Source organism: Orcinus orca, chromosome 19 (genome assembly GCF_937001465.1).
Source record: "Orcinus orca chromosome 19, mOrcOrc1.1, whole genome shotgun sequence".
NCBI lineage: Eukaryota > Metazoa > Chordata > Mammalia > Artiodactyla > Delphinidae > Orcinus > Orcinus orca.
The window spans coordinates 3,105,365-3,125,401 of record NC_064577.1 but is presented as its reverse complement, the minus strand read 5'-3'; the positions used below and the strand labels follow the sequence as shown (position 1 = coordinate 3,125,401).

The following is a 20,037-nucleotide window of genomic DNA, read 5'->3' as shown; positions in this document are numbered from 1 at the left end:
ATATATATATATATATATATATATATATATATGAATGTTATTCTGCCAAAAAAAAGAAAAAGAAGAAGAAAATCCTACCTTTTGTGACAACATGGATGGAGCTTGAGGGCATTATGCTAAGAGAAGAAGGGAAGTAAGTCAGACAGGGAAAGACAAATACTGTATGATCTCACTTAAGTGTGGAATCTAAAAAAGTTGAGCTCATAGAAATAGAGGGTAGAATGGTGGTAGCCATGGGCTGGGAGTAGGGGATATGGGGAGATGTTAGTCAAAGGGTAAAAACTTCCAGTTATATAATGAATAAATTCTGGGGAGCTAATGTAAAACATGGTGACTATAGTTAACAATACTGTATTGTATACTTGCAAGTTGCTAAGAAAGTAACTCTTAAGTGTTCTCACTGTAAAAAACAAAAGTAATTATGTGACATGATGGAGGTGTTAACTAACCTTATTGTGGTAAGCATTTTGCAAAATACACATATATCAAATCATCGAATCATACACAATGTTAAATGTCAGTTATATCTCAATAAAGCTGCAGTGGGTAAGTAATGTTCATCCACAGATAAATGTGTTTTTAAAAGAAGATGGACCATCCATCTCATTAAGAGTTTTAATTCCAATAAAAATTTACTTTTTGTTTAACAATTATTTATATAAATTTACAATATTTTTTGTTTTGATTGATAGTAATAATTGCAGTGATAATTCAATCCAGGAGAAAAATTTAACAAGAGACTTTTGGTCACAGGAAGTAAAAAAGAGGGACTTCCCTGGAGTTCCAGTGGTTAAGACTCCCTGCGGGTTCGACCCCTGGTCGGGGGAAGCAGGGCCAAAGAAGTAAAAAAGGTTGAAAATTCAATATATGTACATATTTTTGTTGCAGAAAATTATAACAAAGTGATGAAAGTGATCACAAAGTTATAAAAGACTTTCGTCATAAAATATACTCCTTAGAATAGAGTTCTGTGAGGAAAGTGGAAAGGAAATACAAGTTCAAGATGAAAGAATGATAAAATTTCTGATGTAAAGGAAGAAATTTTTTATGTATTTTTCCAGCTAGGGCTGACCCCTCCTACCCCTCCCTCCTTTCTTGTAACCACTGCATGTTTTTGCATAAAACTTTTAGGAGGTGTCCAAGGAAAAAAAGTTTGAAGACCACTGGTTAATCTACTCTTTCAAGAAATTTGGGGTGTAATGGAGAAGAGAAGGAGGGGTGGCTAGAGGGAGGCTTATATCAAAGGAAATTTTATTTGTTAAGATGGAAGATTTAAGCAAATGTGCCTGACATTGTGCTTCTTTTCCAGAAAAGACAGGTGCAGAGAAGCTATGAGTTTACTTCAAATGAGAAGTCTCTGGAACAAAATCCAGGTAATCTATCAGTCAGGATAGGCTAGGTTATGCTGCAGCAACAAGCACCCACTAAATCTCAGTAACTTAAACATATCTCAGGTTTATTTCTCTCCTTTACTGCATGTCCTAGTGTGGGCCGGCAGGGGCCACCAAATTACGATTTCATCTCCATAGTTAGGGCAGCTGGCAGAAAAAGATGCAACGACTTACTAGCTTTTTAAGCTGATGTGAAGTTGACGTATTACTTCTAGAGTGTCAGAGAAGTGCCAATCCTACCAAGTGCCTAGACGGGGAAAGAGCTGGAAACTTGGATGAGCAGCGCTAAGGACTACTTCCTGTCATTTCCAGTATTGGAAATAGACACAAATTTGTATTATCTGGTACCTACTTTGACACCAGGCAATATGGGGTAAAATAAACTATAAGACATTTTTAGTTCATTTCAACAGATCACGGAGATACAGGCCCTGTTCTCTGCCATTCAGTTATTGCTGTGTAAGCCTGTAAGTTCCTTTGTCTCTTGGGGACTTTGCTCTTCCAAGCTCTTACATTTTCTACTTGTAATGCACTTGGGACTGGAATAAGAGAGGAGGAAGAGAGCAAGCCCCGCCAGAGCCAGGCCTGTTACCTGAAGAAAACACACTTTGGGACTTTCCTGGTGGCACAGTGGTTAAGAATCTGCCTGCCAATGCAGGGGACACAGGTTCAAGCCCTGGTCCAGGAAGATCCCACATGCCATGGAGCAACTAAGCCCGAGTGCCACAACTACTAAGCTGGCACTCTAGAGCCCAAGAGCCACAACTATTGAGCCCACGTGCCACAACTACTGAAGTCTGCGCACCTAGAACCCTGTGTTCCACAAGAGAAGCCACTTGCAATGAGAAGCCCAGAGCAGCCCCTGCTCACTACAACTAGAGAAAGCCCAGGCGCAGCAACAAAGACCCAACGCAGCCAATAAATAAACAAATAAATGAATAAAAATTTAAAAAAATTAAATTATAAGAAAAAAAGAAAACAAACTTTAGTATTTTTGTCCTGAAGTCTATCGGGTAATGTGCTTTCAGTCAGCAGAGGGCAGTAAGGAAACAGTGGCTCACTTCTGCATTGTAATAGCGATTTTAAAAGTCTAGGGGTCACTCAACTTTGGCTGCACGTTAGAATCATCTGGGGGATGTTTTTAAAAATACCCCGCTGGGGCTCCACCCAAGACAATGAAATCAGACTCTCTGGGAGTGGAGGCCAAACAACATCGGTATTTTTAAAGAGTTTCACAGCTCTCTGCACCGAGTATTCTTCAACCCCTCACTACTTGGAGTGGTTGGATGACACCTAGTGGGCGCATTCTCAGAAAAGAGTTCTTAAATCGAATCCACTCCTTTTCCTCCTCCCAAGAGTTGTTGGGGTATCTATCTATCTATCTAATCTATCTTATCTATTATCTATCTATCTAACCTTTTTTTTTTTTTTTTTTGTGGTACGCGGGCCTCTCACTGTTGTGGCCTCTCCCGTTGCGGAGCACAGGCTCCGGACGCGCAGGCTCAGTGGCCATGGCTCACGGGCCCAGCCGCTCCGCGGCATGTGGGATCTTCCCGGACCGGGGCACGAACCCGTGTCCCCTGCATCGGCAGGCGGACTCTCAACCACTACGCCACCAGGGAAGCCCCTTCTATCTGATCTACCTACCTATCTACTATCTATCTATCTAATCTATTATCTATCTACCTATCTACCTATCTATTATCTATCTACCTATCTATCCAATCTATCTAATTTATCTATCTATCTATCATCTATTGCTCTATCTAATCTATCTATTATCTATCTAATCCATCTACCTATCTATCCATTATCTATTATCTATCGATCTATCTTTACCTATCTATTATCTATCTAATCTATCTAATCTATTATATATCTACCTATCTATCTAATCTATCTATTATCTACCTATCTATCTAATCTATCTACCTACCTATCTATCTAATCTATCTACCTACCTATCTATTATCTATCTACCTATCTATCCAATCTATCTATCTAATCTATCCCTCTACCATCTATCGCTCTATCTATCTATTATCTATCTAATCTAATCCATCTACCTATCTATCTATTATCTATCTACCTATCTATTATCTATCGATCTATCTTTACCTATCTATCTATTATCTATCTATTATCTATCTATTATCTATCTATCTATTATCTATCTACCTATCTAATCTATTACCTATCTACCTACCTATCTATTATCTATTTAATCTATCTAATCTATTATCTATCTACCTATTATCTATCTAATCTATTATCTATCTATCTAATCTATTATCTATCTACCTATCCAATCTATTATCTATCTACTTACCTATCTATTATCTATCTAATCTATTATCTATCTAATCTATCTATTATCTATCTACCTATTTATTATCTACCTATCTATCTATATCTATCTATCTATCTATCATCTATCTATCTATCGATATCTTTTGGCCACACCGGGGGGCATGTGGGATCTTAGTTCCCCGACCAGCGGTCGAACCCGCGCCCCCTGCAGTGTTAGCGGGGGTCCCAACCACTGGACCGCCAGGGAAGTCCCAGGGTTGCACTTTGATGGGAGTGGGGGACATCAAGCTAAAGAAAATCTTTGGGACATCAGTGGGTTTCTAACGGCCTGGGGCGAGCGCATTTCCCAGCGCATAAATCAGCTTGAAAAAGGACTGGAAAAAAGGAATCAAGGGTGGACCCAAGCTGCAGCGAAGGAGGAGGGGACAGGGAGAGCGAGGGAGGAGCAGGAGGAGACGTAGCCGCAGGGCTGGCATCCCCCGGCGTAGCCCTGACTTCCGCGCGCCAACGCCGGGGGTGGGCGGAGCGGCGGCGGTCTGGGGACCAGGGCGGGCCTGGACGCCTGCCCGGCCGTCCCCATGTGACTGGCCGAGGACGACCTGGGCTGCATCATCTGTCACGAGCTGTTGGCCCGGCCCGCCACGCTCTCCTGCGGCCACAGCTTCTGTCACAACTGCCTGATGGGTCTGTGGGGCGCAGGGCGCCACGGGTCCTGCCCCACCTGCCGCGAGGGCGCCGAGCGGCCGCTGCAGCTGCGGAAGAACACGATGATGCAGGACCTGGAGGACAAGTACAGTCGGGAGGCACGCGAGCTGGAGGGCCCGAACCCAGCGCCCGGGACCCCGCGCCGCACAGCGCAGCTGCCGGTAGGAAGGCGGGACCAGAGACTGCCCTCTGACCTCCATCCGCCCGCGCGCGCCGACTGCATCCCATTATCCCCACGGCGCTTCCTCTCCTCCTGATTGTATTTTCACGTTACTTTTCTCAGTCTGAACGTAGAACCCGTTATTTGGAAAGTTCAGAAAAATATGAAGCAGAAAAAAAAAAATCAAAATCAGAAATCCTATCAACCTAGGCGCTATCCACCCTGGCCTCTTTCCACTTATTTCCAGTCTTTCTGCACCCACTGTGTCTCTCTGACAATTTTTAATTGTGCTAAAATATGTTTACATTATATAACATAAAATTTGCCATTTAACCATTTTAAAATGTACAATTCAGTGGCATTATATTTACAGTGCCGTGCAACCATCACCACTATCTAGTTCCAAAACTTTTTCATCACCACAAACAAGCTTTGTACCCATGAAGCAATAATTTCTCCCTCCCCTGCCCTCCAGCCCCTGGTAACCTCTATTCTACTTTCTGTCTCTGTGACTTTGCCTACTCTAGATACTTCATAGAAGTGGAATCATACAATATTTGTCAGTTTGTTTCTGGCTTTGGCTTCTTTCACTTGCTATAATGTTTTCAAGATTCATTCATGTCGTAGCATGTATCCGAACTTCATTCCTTTTTGTGGCTGAATAATAATTCCCTTGTATGATTATACCACTTTTTTTTTTTTTTGAATCAATTCAAACATCGATGGACATTTGGACTGTTTCCGCCTCTGGATTATTGCGAGTAATGTTGCAGTGAACGTTGATGTACAAGTATCCGAGTTCCTATTTTCAGTTATTTTGGGTAGGAGTAGAATTGTTGGATCATATGGTAATTCTGTGTTTAACTTATTGAGGAACAGCCAAACTGCATTCCACAGCAACAACAATACTTTGCATTCCCATTAACAAAGTAGGATTCCAATTTTCCCCAACTTTTGCTCCTGGGACTTAGGTCTATTTGCTCCTGGTCTATTTGCTTCTGGGACTTAGGTTATTGTCTGTTTCCACCACAGTCTTTTGCCCCAGACACCTGCAAGTTTAACTCCGCTTGCAGAACTTCTGAGCAATACTCACCACCTTTCTGGTCTGAGCTCTGGGTTAGGTGAAACAAAGATGAGCACCCTGTGGCATTCCTTCAGGCACCCCCAGCCAGGTTAGAACAGACAGACACAATGGTTTGTGAATAAGATCTGCTCTGCTCCTTTGGGAACCAGGACCAGAGTTTCACGCTGGGAATTTTCAATACCATCACTGAGCCAGGAAGGGAACGGGGCAAGAGCAAGTCAAAATGCCACAAAGCTTTCCTACTGCCAGGTTGTGCTTTTTTGAGTCAGTGTCTGCCAGAGTTCTGACAAAGTTGGTTCTGACAGTTTCTGCTTGTCTTGAGACGTTTCTCTGTGTTTGTGTGGGGGGGGGGGGGCGGGGTTGGTGGAGGGTAAAAGAGCTTGGAGCTATCCACTCCTCTTTTTTAAAAAAAATTAATTAATAGACTTTATTTTTTAGAGCAGTTCTAGGCTTACAGAAAATTGAACAGATAGTACAGAAAATTCCCATATACACCTCATCGTTACCCTTATTATTAATATCTTGCATTAGTTTGGTACACTTGTTACAATTTATGAACCAATATTGATACGTCGTTATTAACTAAAATCCACAGTTTACATCAGGGTTCACTCTCTATGTTGTACCGTTCTATGGATTTTGACAAATGCATGAAGTCATGTATCTGTAGTTAACAGTTTTATGCCTTGAAAATCCCCTGCACTCTGCCTCTTTGTACCCCCTCCCTCTCCCCAACCCCTGGCAACCACTGACTTTTTGCTATCACTTTAGTTTTGCGCTTTCTAGAATGTCGTATCTTTGGAATCATACAGTATCTAGCTTTTTCAGGCTAGCTTCTTTCATTAAACAAAATTAAGGTTTGTGGCTTGATAGCTCATTTCTTCTTATTGTCAAATAATATTCCATTGTGTAGATGTCCCACAGTTTATCTATTCACCTTTTGATGGACATATTGGTTATTTCCTTTTTTTTGCAATTATGAATAAAACTGTTCTCTTCTTTTTGGTTATAAATACATCATTGGGAGTTCCCTGGTGGTCTAGTGGTTAGGACTGGGTGCTTTCACTGCTGTGGCCCGGGTTCAGTCCCTGGTCGGGGAACTGAGATCCTATAAACCAAGTGGTGCAGGCAATAAATAAATAAATACAGCATTATTCCTCAGGTCCTTAAAACCCTTTGTTAGTATAGCTTATAGTGACTGAATATACTTTCCACTGGCTTTTAAATTAAAATGATTGCCTGTGGATGGTAGGATATCGGATAATTTAAAACATTTCTTCTTTCTCATTCTCTGTATTTTCTAAATTCACCACAATGAGTGTGCAGTTCTTTTATGGATGGAAAAAGCAAACACTTATTTTTTAAAGTTTTTAATTTGTTCAGGTGTCTAGATAAGGGCTCCATTCCAGAATTCCAGCTGCCTGAATATTTAAGAGTGAGATCTGGAAATTTAAGAGCAAACAATTGTACCCGTGGTCAGCCACCTCCTCTATAAAATAGTCTGCATATGGCTTCCAAAACACATGCTATTTTGAGGGACGTCAGTGCTTCTTAGAGATGAAAAACTGGTTCTCCAGTTTTTGAGGTTCCAGCATAATTTAAAAAGTGAAAAATGTCCCTCCAAAGTTCTAAAAACTCCGGTTTATTTAGAGTAAGATGATGAACATCTTGTATTTCTGTGGCTCTCCGTAGGACCTCTTTTGGAGGTAATGCAAATTTCTCCATTGAAGTCTGGGCCCCGCCTGCCTCCGATGACTGTGACCAGGTCTTGAGGGTGTTGCCAGAATGTGTTGGCTGCAAAACTTCCTCCCATTCCCAGCCAGGCAGCTGAGCAGATGAAGCTCCGGAAGTGGAGTGGTTTAGCATTCTCATCTGAATGTTTCTTTAAATGTGAAGGATGTCAATAAACAAACAAAAAGAGTTTGCATCTGCACATCACTTTAAAGTCTCCAAGATCTTTACATAGTCGATCCTTTTCACTGTTGAAGAGAAGGAGGGATGGTCGCTTTTATTTATGAAAGGAGTGATGAAGACACAGGACGAGTCAGTCAGAGTTGAGAGTGGAGCTGAAACCCGAGCCAAATGCCTTCCACTCACCTCATCAGCTGCCACCAGTGCTGCCAAACCTCCAGGCTCTCACCCTATTTCGTCTCTGACTTCCCCTGTTCAAAATGACCCCTAGGCTTCCCTTCATGCCTCACCCCCTCCCCCTCCCCCATCCTATGGATGAACTCTGGTTCTCTGTTATGGCCACTGGACCACCAGTAGGGGGAAATGGGCATGCCAAAGGTCCAGGGAGCTTACCTCCTTGCCCTCTAGACATTTTTGTCACTTCCTTGCCTGCCTCCTTTATCCAGTGTTTACAGCTCCCTCTGTCTAGAACTGGTTCCTGGGTCCAGCTTTGTGTTCTGCTTTGCTCTTTTAAAGGCGGTGGCGCAGAAGAGCATCACAGAAGTTGGCTGGGGGCTCGCAGAGCTGGTGGAACGGCTTATAGATACTGTCAGGAGCCTTCAGAGTCAGAGACATCTCCCAGAATCTGAACCAGACAATGAAATGAGCATCCTGGCTGTGGTAGGCTCATCTGGGAGAAGAAAGGATGTGCCAGGGGGTGGCGCTAGGGACAGCTCCCTGGGACAGCTAGGGAGCAACCTGAATCGGTTTGCAGTTGAAGGATGTGCTAAGTCCCCGTCTTTTACCATGCTCTTCACCACCAAACAGGGATGATCGGGACTTTGGAATGCTTGAGGTGATGTAAGAAGGCTTCAAGTGGGCTAGGTTCTATCCTTATCACTCCACCTAACCAGCTCTAAGATCACCCGTGACCTCTACGCAAATCCTGTAGACGTTCTAGCTCTTATCCTCATTGGCCTTTCAGCAGCCTTTGACACAGTCAACCACAACTTCATTCTTTTTTTTTTTAATTTTTAAAAATTTTTGTATAATTTTGAAAGGTTACGGTCCATTTACAGTTATTAGAAAATACTGGTTATATTTTCTGTATGTACAATATATCCTTGTAGCCTATCTTACACCCAACAGTTTGTTCCTCCCACTGCCCTATCTCTATATTGCCCCTCACCCTCTCCTGTACCCACTGGTAACCACTAATGTATTTTCTATATCTGTGAGTCTGCTTCTTTTTACAACTTCATTCTTGAAGCTTTCTTTTCCCTTAGCTCTGGGACACGAGTCTTCCAGCCTTTCTGCATTTCTCTCCAGCTGCTCCTTTTCAGTCTGTTTTGCAGGTTTACTCTCCGCTGCTAAGCAGTGAGATGCTGGGATTCTTCAAGGCTGAGTTGTAGGTCGCTGTCTGTTCCCCCTACATGGTCCTCTGCATTCCTGTGGTTTTAACTACCACCTCTGTGCACAAATATAGCTTCAGCCTGGACCCTTCTCTGAGTTCTGGTCTGGTGTCTTCCTTCTCATCTTCTCTTAGCATCTCAAAGACACATCGCACTTAATCCGTCCTGCACTGTTTCTCCTCTGGAATACCCCGTCTCAGCAACTGACCCTGTAGCCCTTCCAAGTGCACAAGCCAGAAACCTGGGAATCATGTCACCTCTTCCATCATCTGCCTAAACATGTCTTGAATCTATTTACTATTCTTTTTTAAAAAAAAAAAAGTTTATTTATTTAATTTTTGGCTGCATTGGGTCTTCGCTGCTGCACGCGGGTTTTCTCTAGTTGCTGAGAGTGGGGGCTACTCTTTGTTGCGGTGCGCCGGCTTCTCATTGTGGTGGCTTCTCTTGTTGCGGAGCATGGGCTCTAGGTGCATGGGCTTCAGTAGTTGTGGCTCGCGGGCTCTACAGGGCAGGCTCAGTAGTTGTGGCGCACGGGCTTAATTGCTCTGCGACATGTCGGATCTTCCTGGACCAGGGCTCGAACACGTGTCCCCTGCATTGGCAGGCGGATTCTTAACCGCTGTGCCACCAGGGAAGCCCCCTATTTACTATTCTTCAGCTCCTTAAAGACGACTCTAATCCAATCCTATGACTATTTCTTGCCTGGATTTCTACCAAAGTCTTTTAATTGCTCTGATTTGTTCCCTCCAGAGCGTCACACTTCTTCCCATCACAGGGCCCACACCATGGAATGTTCTTCTTTTACTCTGTCATGTAGGTAGTGCCTGCTCATCCTTCAGACCTCAGCTAGATTATCACTTCCTTGGAGAAGCCTTCACTGATTTCCTTGAACAAGTCAAATCCCCTTATTAGAGGCTCTTACGTATGATTCCATGTACCTTTCATTTGTAGCAGTTGTTACAGTTGTGACTTGATAATGATTGGCACCATAATTTATTAATGTCTTTCATCCCTCTTCCCTTGCACCGGACTCTAAGCTCTATGAGGGCAGTGACCTTAATGGCTTTTGTTCCTTTGTTCACTCTTGTATCCCCAAGCCTAACACAGTGCTTGGCACATAGTAAGTGCTCAACAAACACCCAGTGTATTTGAGTGAGTGAATAAATGGGTCCTCAGGGATGCAGTGTGTTGGGGTAGAAGGTCTGAGAGTCCGTCCATAAGTCCTGACATTGCCACTCACTAGTATTATGACCTTGGACAAGTCATTTCATCTTTCTGAGTCTCAGATTTCTATCTGTAAAACAAACAAAAATGATCCGTGGCCTGCACCTCATTGGTTTAATGTGGAGATTTTTTTTTAAAGATCTTGCTTAAAAAAGTGCTTGAGCAATGTGAAAATGTGGGACAATCAAATTAGCTATGACAATATAGTTAACCTCCATGAACTCCCTCTTTTGTAAAATGGGGATAATAAACCTATCTTGGAAAGTTGTTAGGCAAATTAGAGGTGAGCAGTGGAAAATATTCAGCAGGTGGTACCTACCCCTGTTATGATTGGCAAAAAGAATGGGAAATGGATTTTGCAAAGTTGGGAAGGAAAGTCAGGTGCTGAAGGTGGGAAGGTGGTGAGCAGATGAGAGTCTGTGTTGGGGAATAACAGGACCTGAAGTTAAAGAAAATCAGGGAGTGTGTGTTAGAGGCCCCAGAGAGCAGGGCCTGTATGCAGGCAACATGTTTGTCTTGGCCCTTAGGAAGAGTTATGATAGCAGTCTGGGGAAGATTATTTCAGCCTCTGTAGCTTATCTTAGTGACTATCTGTATTATTTATTTTGTAAAGCCCCTATAAGATGGGCCTAAAATTTTCGAACGTTTTGGGGGTATGAGCTAAGAACCCCATATCTGTTGTACAAAACACTAGAAAATATATTGCAGTTGAAAAAACAAATGAAAATCATCCGTAACCGCATCACCAAGACATCGCCATTCTCTAATACTTTTGCCATACTGTTTATCATTCCAGATTGTTTTCAAGGCGCATACTTTGAGGACCTAACTATGTTTTGAAAAACCCGTTAGGAGGTAAGTAGAAAATTACAGATGGTTGGTAGAACTGGAATATATATATATATATATATATATATATATATATATTTTTTTTTTTTTTTTTGCTGTACGTGGGCCTCTCCCTGCTGTGGCCTCTCCCGTTGCGGAGCACAGGCTCCGGACGCGCAGGCTCAGTGGCCATGGCTCACGGGCCCAGCCACTCCGCGGCATGTGGGATCTTCCCGGACCGGGGCACGAACCTGTGTCCCCTGCATCGGCAGGCGGACTCTCAACCACTGAGCCACCAGGGAAGCCCCGAACTGGAATATATTCGATGCATTCCTTAAGAGATTTTCTTTTTTCCTTCTTCCTTCCTTCCTTCCTTTCTTCTTCTTCCTATTATTATTATTCTCCTTCTCCTTCTTCTTCTTCTTTTTTTTTTTTAAATGATTCATCAATAGGCTTTGTCAGATGGGGTGGACTTTTCCTTGGCTTCTCCAAAACTAGTGACTTCCAACACACCTGAGGGGAAAATGAGAGACATCTCCATGACCTAGAAGAGATCCAGGAAAAATTACAAGAAAACTTCATGTGGAAAGAGGCCCTTGAAGAACAAATGCAGGGTGAGTTGATTTTATTTGGTAGAGGAGGTTTAATTATGGAAGTTGGGGCAGCGTTCCGTGGCTTTGTTTTTTGGGGACAGGATCTGAGAGCCCAGCTGTGTTATCCCTGTGGTGTGAATGAGGAAGGAGTGGGCTGAGCTATTTTTGTGACTGGATGTGTTTTTGGACCTGACTGGAGGTGTGATGTATCACAGGCCCTTCATAGATAGAAACTCGTTTTCTAAGATCTATAAATCCAGAACCTAGATCTGATTTTGCTTGCTCACCGTGCATCTGTGTTATCTACCTGAGGAGATTCAGAAATAGGCAGCTTTTTATTTTTCACTAGTAAATGTCCTTATTAATGAAGCATGCAACTTTGTATATAGTTCTTCATAAATTCTACTCAACTGGGCTTCCCTGGTGGCGCAGTGGTTGAGAGTCCGCCTGCTGATGCAGAGGACACGGGTTCGTGCCCCGGTCCGGGAGGATCCCACATGCCGCGGAGCGGCTGGGCCTGTGAGCCATGGCCGCTGAGCCTGCGTGTCCGGAGCCTGTGCTCCGCAACGGGAGACGCCACAACAGTGAGAGGCCCGCGTACCGCAAAAATAAAAAAAAAAATTCTACTCAACTGTAATCTCTGGCCAGTGTGTTTAATAATAAAGGGTAACAATGTAGAAAACAACCTTTCTGTCCTGACTTTTAGGTTCGCTGTTGTTCAGTGGCTCAGGATTGAAAAACAATGCACACCTGCCCCTTAGACAAGTGCTCTGGTCTCCCCTGCCTCTGCCTCCTGACTCGGCCACGGCAGGCTTTGTATGCTTTAGAGACGTATCTCTTAGAGCTTTTAGATATTTAAATCATCTTGCTCTGTTAAAAAGTTTCTTATTTAAGTGGAGAAGCATGATTCCTTGGGAAAAGTTTCTTAAGGAAACCAGTTAGAGTACAGTTTATTAATTGTTCCAAAAATGATCTGAGAAATAAAGTGACCTCTTAGCTCCTGTGTGCTCCTAAATTTAGGATGGGTTCCTAATTTAAAATCTAAACTCGAGCTTTAAACTTGAGGATTAAATTTAAAAATTTTAATTCAAAAATCAAAAAATATAAAAAGGCACAACAAAAGTGTTGTGTTCCTACTCTCGTCCAATTCTTCTTATTCCCCCAGTTAACCACCTTTACTAGTTTTCTTAAGTGTCCATTCAGAATTTACTTTTGTAAGTACAAGCAAACACAAGTTTATATTCTTATCTCCCCCAATCTTTTTTTTTTACACAAAAGTTAGCATATTGTATACACTGTTCTGCATTTTGCTTTTCTTTTTTTACTTAATATATCTTGATACCTTTACAAATCAGTATGGGTATGAACATCTCTTTGAGATCTTGCTTTCAATTCTTTTGTATATATGCCTACAAGTGGAATTACTGGATCATATGGTAATTCTATATTTAATTTTTTGAGGAATTAAGTATACATATTAAGTATTTTTAAAATTTAACTTAGAAAATTCAAGTATGCCTTAGCAAGTACAACGTTGATTATTTTGGTATTTTGATTTTGATTATTTGGACCAGTCCAGGACAGTTTTAAAACATAAGATCTGAATATATGCCTATTTCCTGAAACATCATTTCCTGAAGTTCTCACAAGATTGTTTTTAAGACAATAGATTAGTTATTCTTCAAGCCAGCACTTTAACAGCTGCTAAGCAATTTGACTGCCTCATCACAATGGTTTCCTTTGACCCTATGTAAACATACCATGAGCTGCCACGGAAATCAGGCAGCTTAAAGGGCACAGTGTTTCTTGAGTATAACCCGGGCCTCTCTGTAACACTAATAAGAATGCAGATAATCTCCAGGTTTGTTGGCCTATGTTTTTTTTTTTCTTCCTTATATGTTCTTTTTGTGGCTTTGATATCTGTATTATGGTGACTTCATAATATTAATTAAAAATCTTTCCACCCTTAAAAAAAAAGCAGAATCCAAAGCCCATGGCCAGACTATTGAGTTAGCATCTCTGGGAGTAAGCCCCAAGGATTTGCATTTTTGACAACTTTGCAGGGGATTTTCATGCACACTAAAGTTTTGATAAGCATTTTGGTGTAGCTTACCCAGCAGGGGTGATTATTTGTAATACAAATTTAATTACTGAGGAGTACAGTTGACCCTTGAACAACATGGGGGTTAGGGGCACCAAACGCCTATACAGCCAAAAATCTGACTATAACTTTTTTCTTTTTTGTAAACAGGAGTCCTATTTTATTTTATTTATTTATATTTTTAATTAATTAATCTTTGGCTGCGTTGGGTCTTCGTTGCTGCACGTGGGGTTTCTCTAGTTGCGTCGAGCGGGGACTACTCTTCATTGTGGTCTGTGGACTTCTCATTGCAGTGGCTTCTCTTGTTGCGGAGCTCGGGCTCTAGGTGCGCATGCTTCAGTAGTTGTGGCTCGCGGGCTCTAGAGCGCAAGCTCAGTAGTTGTGGCGCACGGGCTTAGTTGCTCTGTGGCATGTGGGATCTTCCCGGACCAGGCCTCGAACCCGTGTCCCCTGCATTGGCAGGCGGATTCTTAACCACTGTGCCACCAGGGACGTCTTCACTATAACTTTTGACTGCCCCAAAACTTAACTACCAATAGCGTACTGCTGACTGGAAGCCTTACAGATAACATAAACAGTTGATTAACACATATTTTGTATGTTTTATGTATTATATACTGTATTCTTACAATAAAGTAAGCCAGAGAAAAAACTTTATTAAGAAAAGCATAAAGAAGAGAAAATACATTTACAGTACTCTGCTGTAGCTATCTATACTGTAAGTTTACATCATCTGTTTATGAGATGAATCGTCTGTCTGTCAGTATCTACATACACATTGTCTTATATGATAAAAAGCACTGAGGATGTTATACATATTACTAACACTAGACATCAAAAATGAAAAGATAATGCAAAAAAGAAAGACATCAAAAATGAAAAGATAATGCAAAAAAGATAATGCAAAAAAGAAACATTTATTTACAGGTGTAACTATTCATGCATTGATAACAAAGAAGCAACAGTATGCTTGCTTTGTGGTAGCCTAGCCTATACACTAATGGATTAATCATTATAAAATTTTTATGGCATACCATATTACAGTCATATTCATAACACAGTATTAGGAACATTGTTATTTTTTTAAAACAAAACAGTTACCTATGATGGTAGGCTGATAGAGAGGGAGAGAAAGAAAACTGGAGAGAAGGAAAACTAACACACTACTAATTTTATATTAAATATCACTCACCTTATGCTTATGTAAGGAAAGGCTATCCACTTCAAAACAAGTCTTGCACGTGACGTTCTACACATATATTTTTGTGTATTTATTGATCCACATATATTTATTGATCCACATATATTTTTGATCCACATATATTTTTGTATATTTATTGAAAAAGATAAATGGACCTTTGCAGTTCAGACCTGTGCTATTCAAGGGTCAACTGTAATTTTATGCAGAACAATTCTGCTTAGAATGGTTTGTTCTTGAAATTATTATTTTAAATTCCCAAGGGATCCAAGGGATCCTGGCTACTTTAAAAAAAAAAAAAGCCTGTAGCTTATTCTCTTAGTAGAGAAATGAGATTCTTTAGATTCTGTTTTAAAGAAATTTCTCAGCAATTAAGTTTATATAACAAATATTTCTGGCAAATCAATTGTTTAATGAACTATCATTTTTTGTTCTTTTATGAAACCTATCATAATCAGTGGGTAAGCAGTTGAGTTTATACCCAGAGAGATTAACATATCAAAATACTTCATTTCTGTAATAGTTACCAGTGTCTTATTTAATAGCTACTCAATATTTATGAATGTACGTCATGTTTCTTTTTTTCTAAGTATTTTTTAACATCTTTATTGGAGTATAATTGCTTTACAATGGTGTGTTAGTTTCTGCTTTATAACAAAGTGAATCAGTTATACATATACATATGTTCCTATATCTCTTCCCTCTTGCGTCTCCCTCCCTCCCACCCTCCCTATCCCACCCCTCTAGGTGGTCACAAAGCACTGAGCTGATCTCCCTGTGCTATGCGGCTGCTTCCCACCAGCCATCTATTTTACGTTTGGTGGTGTATATATGTCCATGCAACTCTCTCACTTTGTCACAGCTTACCCTTCCCCCTCCCCATATCCTCAGGTCCATTCTCTAGTGGGTCTGTGTCTTTATTCCTGTCTTACCCCTAGGTTCTTCATGACTTTTTTTTTTCCTTAGATTCCATATATATGTGTTAGCATACGGTATTTGTTTTTCTCTTTCTGACTTACTTCACTCTGTATGACAGACTCTAGGTCCATCCACCTCACTACAAATAACTCAATTTCGTTTCTTTTTTCTAAGTATTTTTAAGAACCAACCAGTCAAGTGTAGATTATTTTCTCTATCACTAGGGGAAAAACTTGTGTTAGCTAAAAAATGAAAGAAGTAGCTAGCAGTTCTTACAAACATTTTTAAAACTGTAATTAACGATAAGTAAAATCCTATCAGCTCAATAGAAAGAAGAGTGGTACCCCACGTAGATTTTGAGCATGGCTTCTTGAAGGGCAGCTCTCCTGCTCTCATGACCTAAGTGTTCACAGCCCACACCCTAGATAGGGCCTTTTGTCTCTTCTCAGTCTGACTCTTGGATTCACTTTATGCTGCTGTCACCTCAAGGTACAAATAGGGGAAAATTTCACCTTCACAGTCCATACTCTGACATTTCCCTTACTGTCCCTTATTCTACCTATCTATGGTCATTGCAAGCACATAGTAGTTTTAAGGTAACAATTAAACTTTAGTACAGTTTGGGATTAGCCGATGCAAACTGTTACATATAGAATGGATAAACAACAAGGTTCTACTGTGTAGCACAGGGAACTATATTCAATATCCTGTGATAAACCATAATGGAAAAGAATATGAAAAAGAATATATATATGTATAACTGAATCACTTTGCTTTACAGCAGAAATTAAAACAACGTTGTAAATCAACTATACTTCAATAAAAAAGAAACCCTCAATGTACACTGAGAGGTAATAGGTCCTAGCAGTTGTGATGAATCTCATGTTCCCCAGTTTTATAACAGTTTAAAGCACTGACCTGGGGGGCGTGGATATTCTGGGTGTCAGGGTGCCCGTGATCCCTTGCATGAGGCTGTGATCCCTTTATCATGCATATTGATAAATATGCATGAAAAACTTCCTATGTGCCTGGCGATGGGCTTGTGCTTAGAATACAGAGATGAACAAGGTCTCTGCCAGCAAGGAGCTTAGAACTCAGTGAGGAAACAGACAGTAAAAAAAAAAAAAAGTCCATGGTAAGAACATGGGGCTGGATGTACCTAAGCTGGATGTACTGCCTGATCAAGATCTGATGATGAGGAGGACAAGCTGTATGTGCTGATCACGATGTTTGGATACTTTCTATTTGCCTTTTTTTGATGGGACTTTCTTCCCCTCCCAATTTTTTTTTTTTAAATGTCTCTCTCTCTCTCTCTCTCTCTCAAACGTCTCTCTCTCTCTCTCTCACTGTTCGTTGCTTTTTTTAAAAATAATTAATTAATTTATTTATTTTTGGCTGTGTTGGGTCTTCGTTTCCGTGCGAGGGCTTTCTCTACTTGTGGCAAGTGGGGGCCACTCTTCATCGCGGTGCGTGGACCTCTCACTATCGCGGCCTCTCTTGTTGCGGAGCACAGGCTCCAGACGCGCAGGCTCAGTAATTGTGGCTCACGGGCCTAGTTGCTCTGCGGCACGTGGGATCCTCCCAGACCAGGGCTCGAACCCGTGTCCCCTGCCTTGGCAGGCAGATTCTCAACCACTGCGCCACCAGGGAAGCCCCTCTCCCAATTTTTTTGATTCCATAGTTGAACTACCAGAAGCTCTGTCTTCCTCCTCATGCCCACTGCCTGACCAGAGCCACCTGGCACCCAAGAGGGCTTCCTCGTTCGCTCAATGTAAGTATGTGGTCTGCTTACAACCTGGGTTTGACCTGCTTCAGCAAGGAGCTGCAAGAGCGTGCTGTGTCCATCTCTCTGCTGTTAGGCTCACTCCTTGGCTAGTTCCCCCACACCTGGCCCCTCTCCATGGGGAGCTGATCACAAAGATAAAAGGAGTTGAAGACTCCCAAATTCCAGGCTAAGCCAGACCCATGAGCACTCAGAACCCAGGCAACTTTGGGCATCCATGCTGGGGCCACCATTTACTGCCAACTGCCAATCCCCCAACCTGTTTAACTACCATCACTGTCCGAGTCTGGAGTGGTCCTTGCGAGCACGGATCCTGGAGCCAGACTGCTTGGGTTTGACTCCCAGCTCCTCCTCTCACTAGCTGTGTGATCTTGGACAAGTCACGTAATCTCTCAGAGCCTCAGTTCCCTCATCTGTAAGATGGGGATAATAGTACTTACTTCCCTTGTAGGATTGTCATGAGGCTGAATGAATGTGTGTAAGTATGAGCCTAGAGTAGGAATGCTGTGTATTAGTAATTATTTACTCCCTTAAAAGAAAACATTATGAAATATACAAAATGAATGACATGATCCTTAATCAGGAAGATCATGTGTAAGTGGAGAGATATAAACAGCCATGGTCATCAATCACTGTACTACAGGTAGAAGATGGTAAGTATCATAAGAGATCAGGTAAAGTATTAGGGAAAAAGCAAGATGTGACTTTTTTTTTTTTTTTTTTTGCGGTACGCGGGCCTCTCACTGTTGTGGTCTCTCCCGTTGCGGAGCACAGGCTCCGGACGCGCAGGCTCAGCGGCCATGGCTCACAGGCCCAGCCGCTCCGCCGCATGTGGGATCTTCCTGGACCGGGGCACGAATCCGCGTCCCCTGCATCGACAGGTGGACTCCCAACCATTGCGCCAACAGGGAAGCCCCAAGACGTGACTTTTGCTGGGGCAGGGGGCTTCCTGAAAGAGGGCTAATGGGTAAGTAGAAATTAAGGTGAGAAAGGAGGGTATTGTTACTAGAACAACATCAGGGGTATGTATAACAAGGTCCTACTGCAAGTTGATGCACCAATATATTTTTTTAAAATTTATTTTGGCTGTGTTGGGTATTCATTACTACACACGGGCTTTCTCTAGTTGCGGCGAGCGGGGACTACTGTTCGTTGCAGTGCACGGGCTTCTCATTGCAGTAGCTTCTCTTGTTGCGGAGCACGGGCTCTAGGCGCACGGGCTTCAGTAGTTGTGGCACACAGGCTTCAGTAGTTGTGGTGCACGGGCTTAGTTTCTCCGTGGCATGTGGGATCTTCCCGGACCAGGGCTTGAACCTGTGTTCCCTGCATTGGCAGGCAGATTCTTAACCACTTTGCCACCAGGAAAGTCCCTTGATGCACCAGTTTTAATGCCAGGATGTGTAAAACTTTATCACACTCAAAGACACAAAGCTGCCTTTTGCTATTTGAAGACCTCTTAGCATGAACCATCAGAGGTGGCTAGTCCTGTTCTGGTTTTTTTCCCCAGGGGTCATCAATCCAACCTTTGACCTAGGGAGCCTCTCCTGTAGCCTGGAGGTGTCCAAGGATCACTGTATCTCACCGCCCACAGCCCTATCCCTGGAGTCATGAGAGGCTTGCCTCCTGCCAGGCCTTATGTTCCCAGGCTCTCTCTTCTGGGCAGCAGTATTGGGAACTGGACACTCAGCGATGTAGCCACTGGGCAGTTGGGGTGGCTTCCTGGGGGATGAGGCGTGACCAGATCCTGGGAAGGACCAGGGACTCCTGGTATGTAGAGTGGAAAGGGACTAGCCAGCTCTCTGCATGGGACATGGTCAAGAAAACTGTCCTTGGCTCAAACAGACCTAGTGTGGTGGGCATCTGGCTGGACCTTGAGGAGGGAAAGCTTGCCTTCTATTCCGTGGCTGATCAGGTGAAGCTCGTCTCTGAGTGCCCAGTCTCTGCTGCCTTTCCTCTGCACCCTGCCTCTGGCTGTATGGCTTATTCCCTGGAAGCTCTCTGACTATGAGGCAAATAAACGTATAAACATTCCCTTGGTGTTAAACCATGTTGATTTCCTGGTCTCTCTGCCTTCAAGCAGGGAGTCAACTTGACTCAAGTTAACATCCCGCTTCCAAAGTTAAGGGATGCAAAGTAAATGTTTAACCCAGCAGGCTTGCATTGTTCAAACCCTGCGCGGACCGGTTACAAGAAAGGACAGGCTCTTGAGTGGGAGATAGTATCTAAGCCCTTGGAATATCCTGCCTGATAAGAGTGTGTTTATCTGAGGGCCTTGGGCCACACAGTATCAGTTTGATTTCTGGAAGGGCTGGAAACTAAGGTCAGCCACTTGGGCGGTGAGTCTGCCTGCATGACCGACCGCCAGTCAAAGCCTTGGGCACCAAGACTTGAATGTGCTTCCCTGGTTGGCAGTATTCCGTGTGTGTTGTCATACGTCATC

At 42.6% G+C, this 20,037-nt stretch overlaps 2 protein-coding genes across 7 annotated transcripts in view; both read left to right on the top strand.

The window, feature by feature from the left end:
• Positions 1-1,805, top strand: part of ADAP2 (ArfGAP with dual PH domains 2) — a 33,805-nt gene extending 32,000 nt beyond the window's left edge. For 5 of the 6 annotated variants that reach the window (XR_004481996.2, XR_004481995.2, XR_004481994.2 and 2 more), the window contains 2 exons: positions 1,310-1,373; positions 1,607-1,805. The gene's annotated coding sequence lies outside the window, so the exon portion shown is untranslated. The remainder of the gene's footprint in view (positions 1-1,309; positions 1,374-1,606) is intronic. The other variant, XM_033423445.2, reaches the window with a different exon arrangement.
• On the top strand, positions 1,760-19,628 carry RNF135 (ring finger protein 135). Its single transcript, XM_049701930.1, is given in 9 exon segments — positions 1,760-1,764; positions 4,249-4,567; positions 8,078-8,221; positions 11,457-11,535; positions 11,538-11,618; positions 17,496-17,585; positions 19,105-19,165; positions 19,167-19,561; positions 19,564-19,628. Coding segments are annotated over 9 exon segments (1,233 nt in total). The 3' UTR covers positions 19,623-19,628.
• The last annotated feature ends 409 nt before the right edge of the window (positions 19,629-20,037 follow it).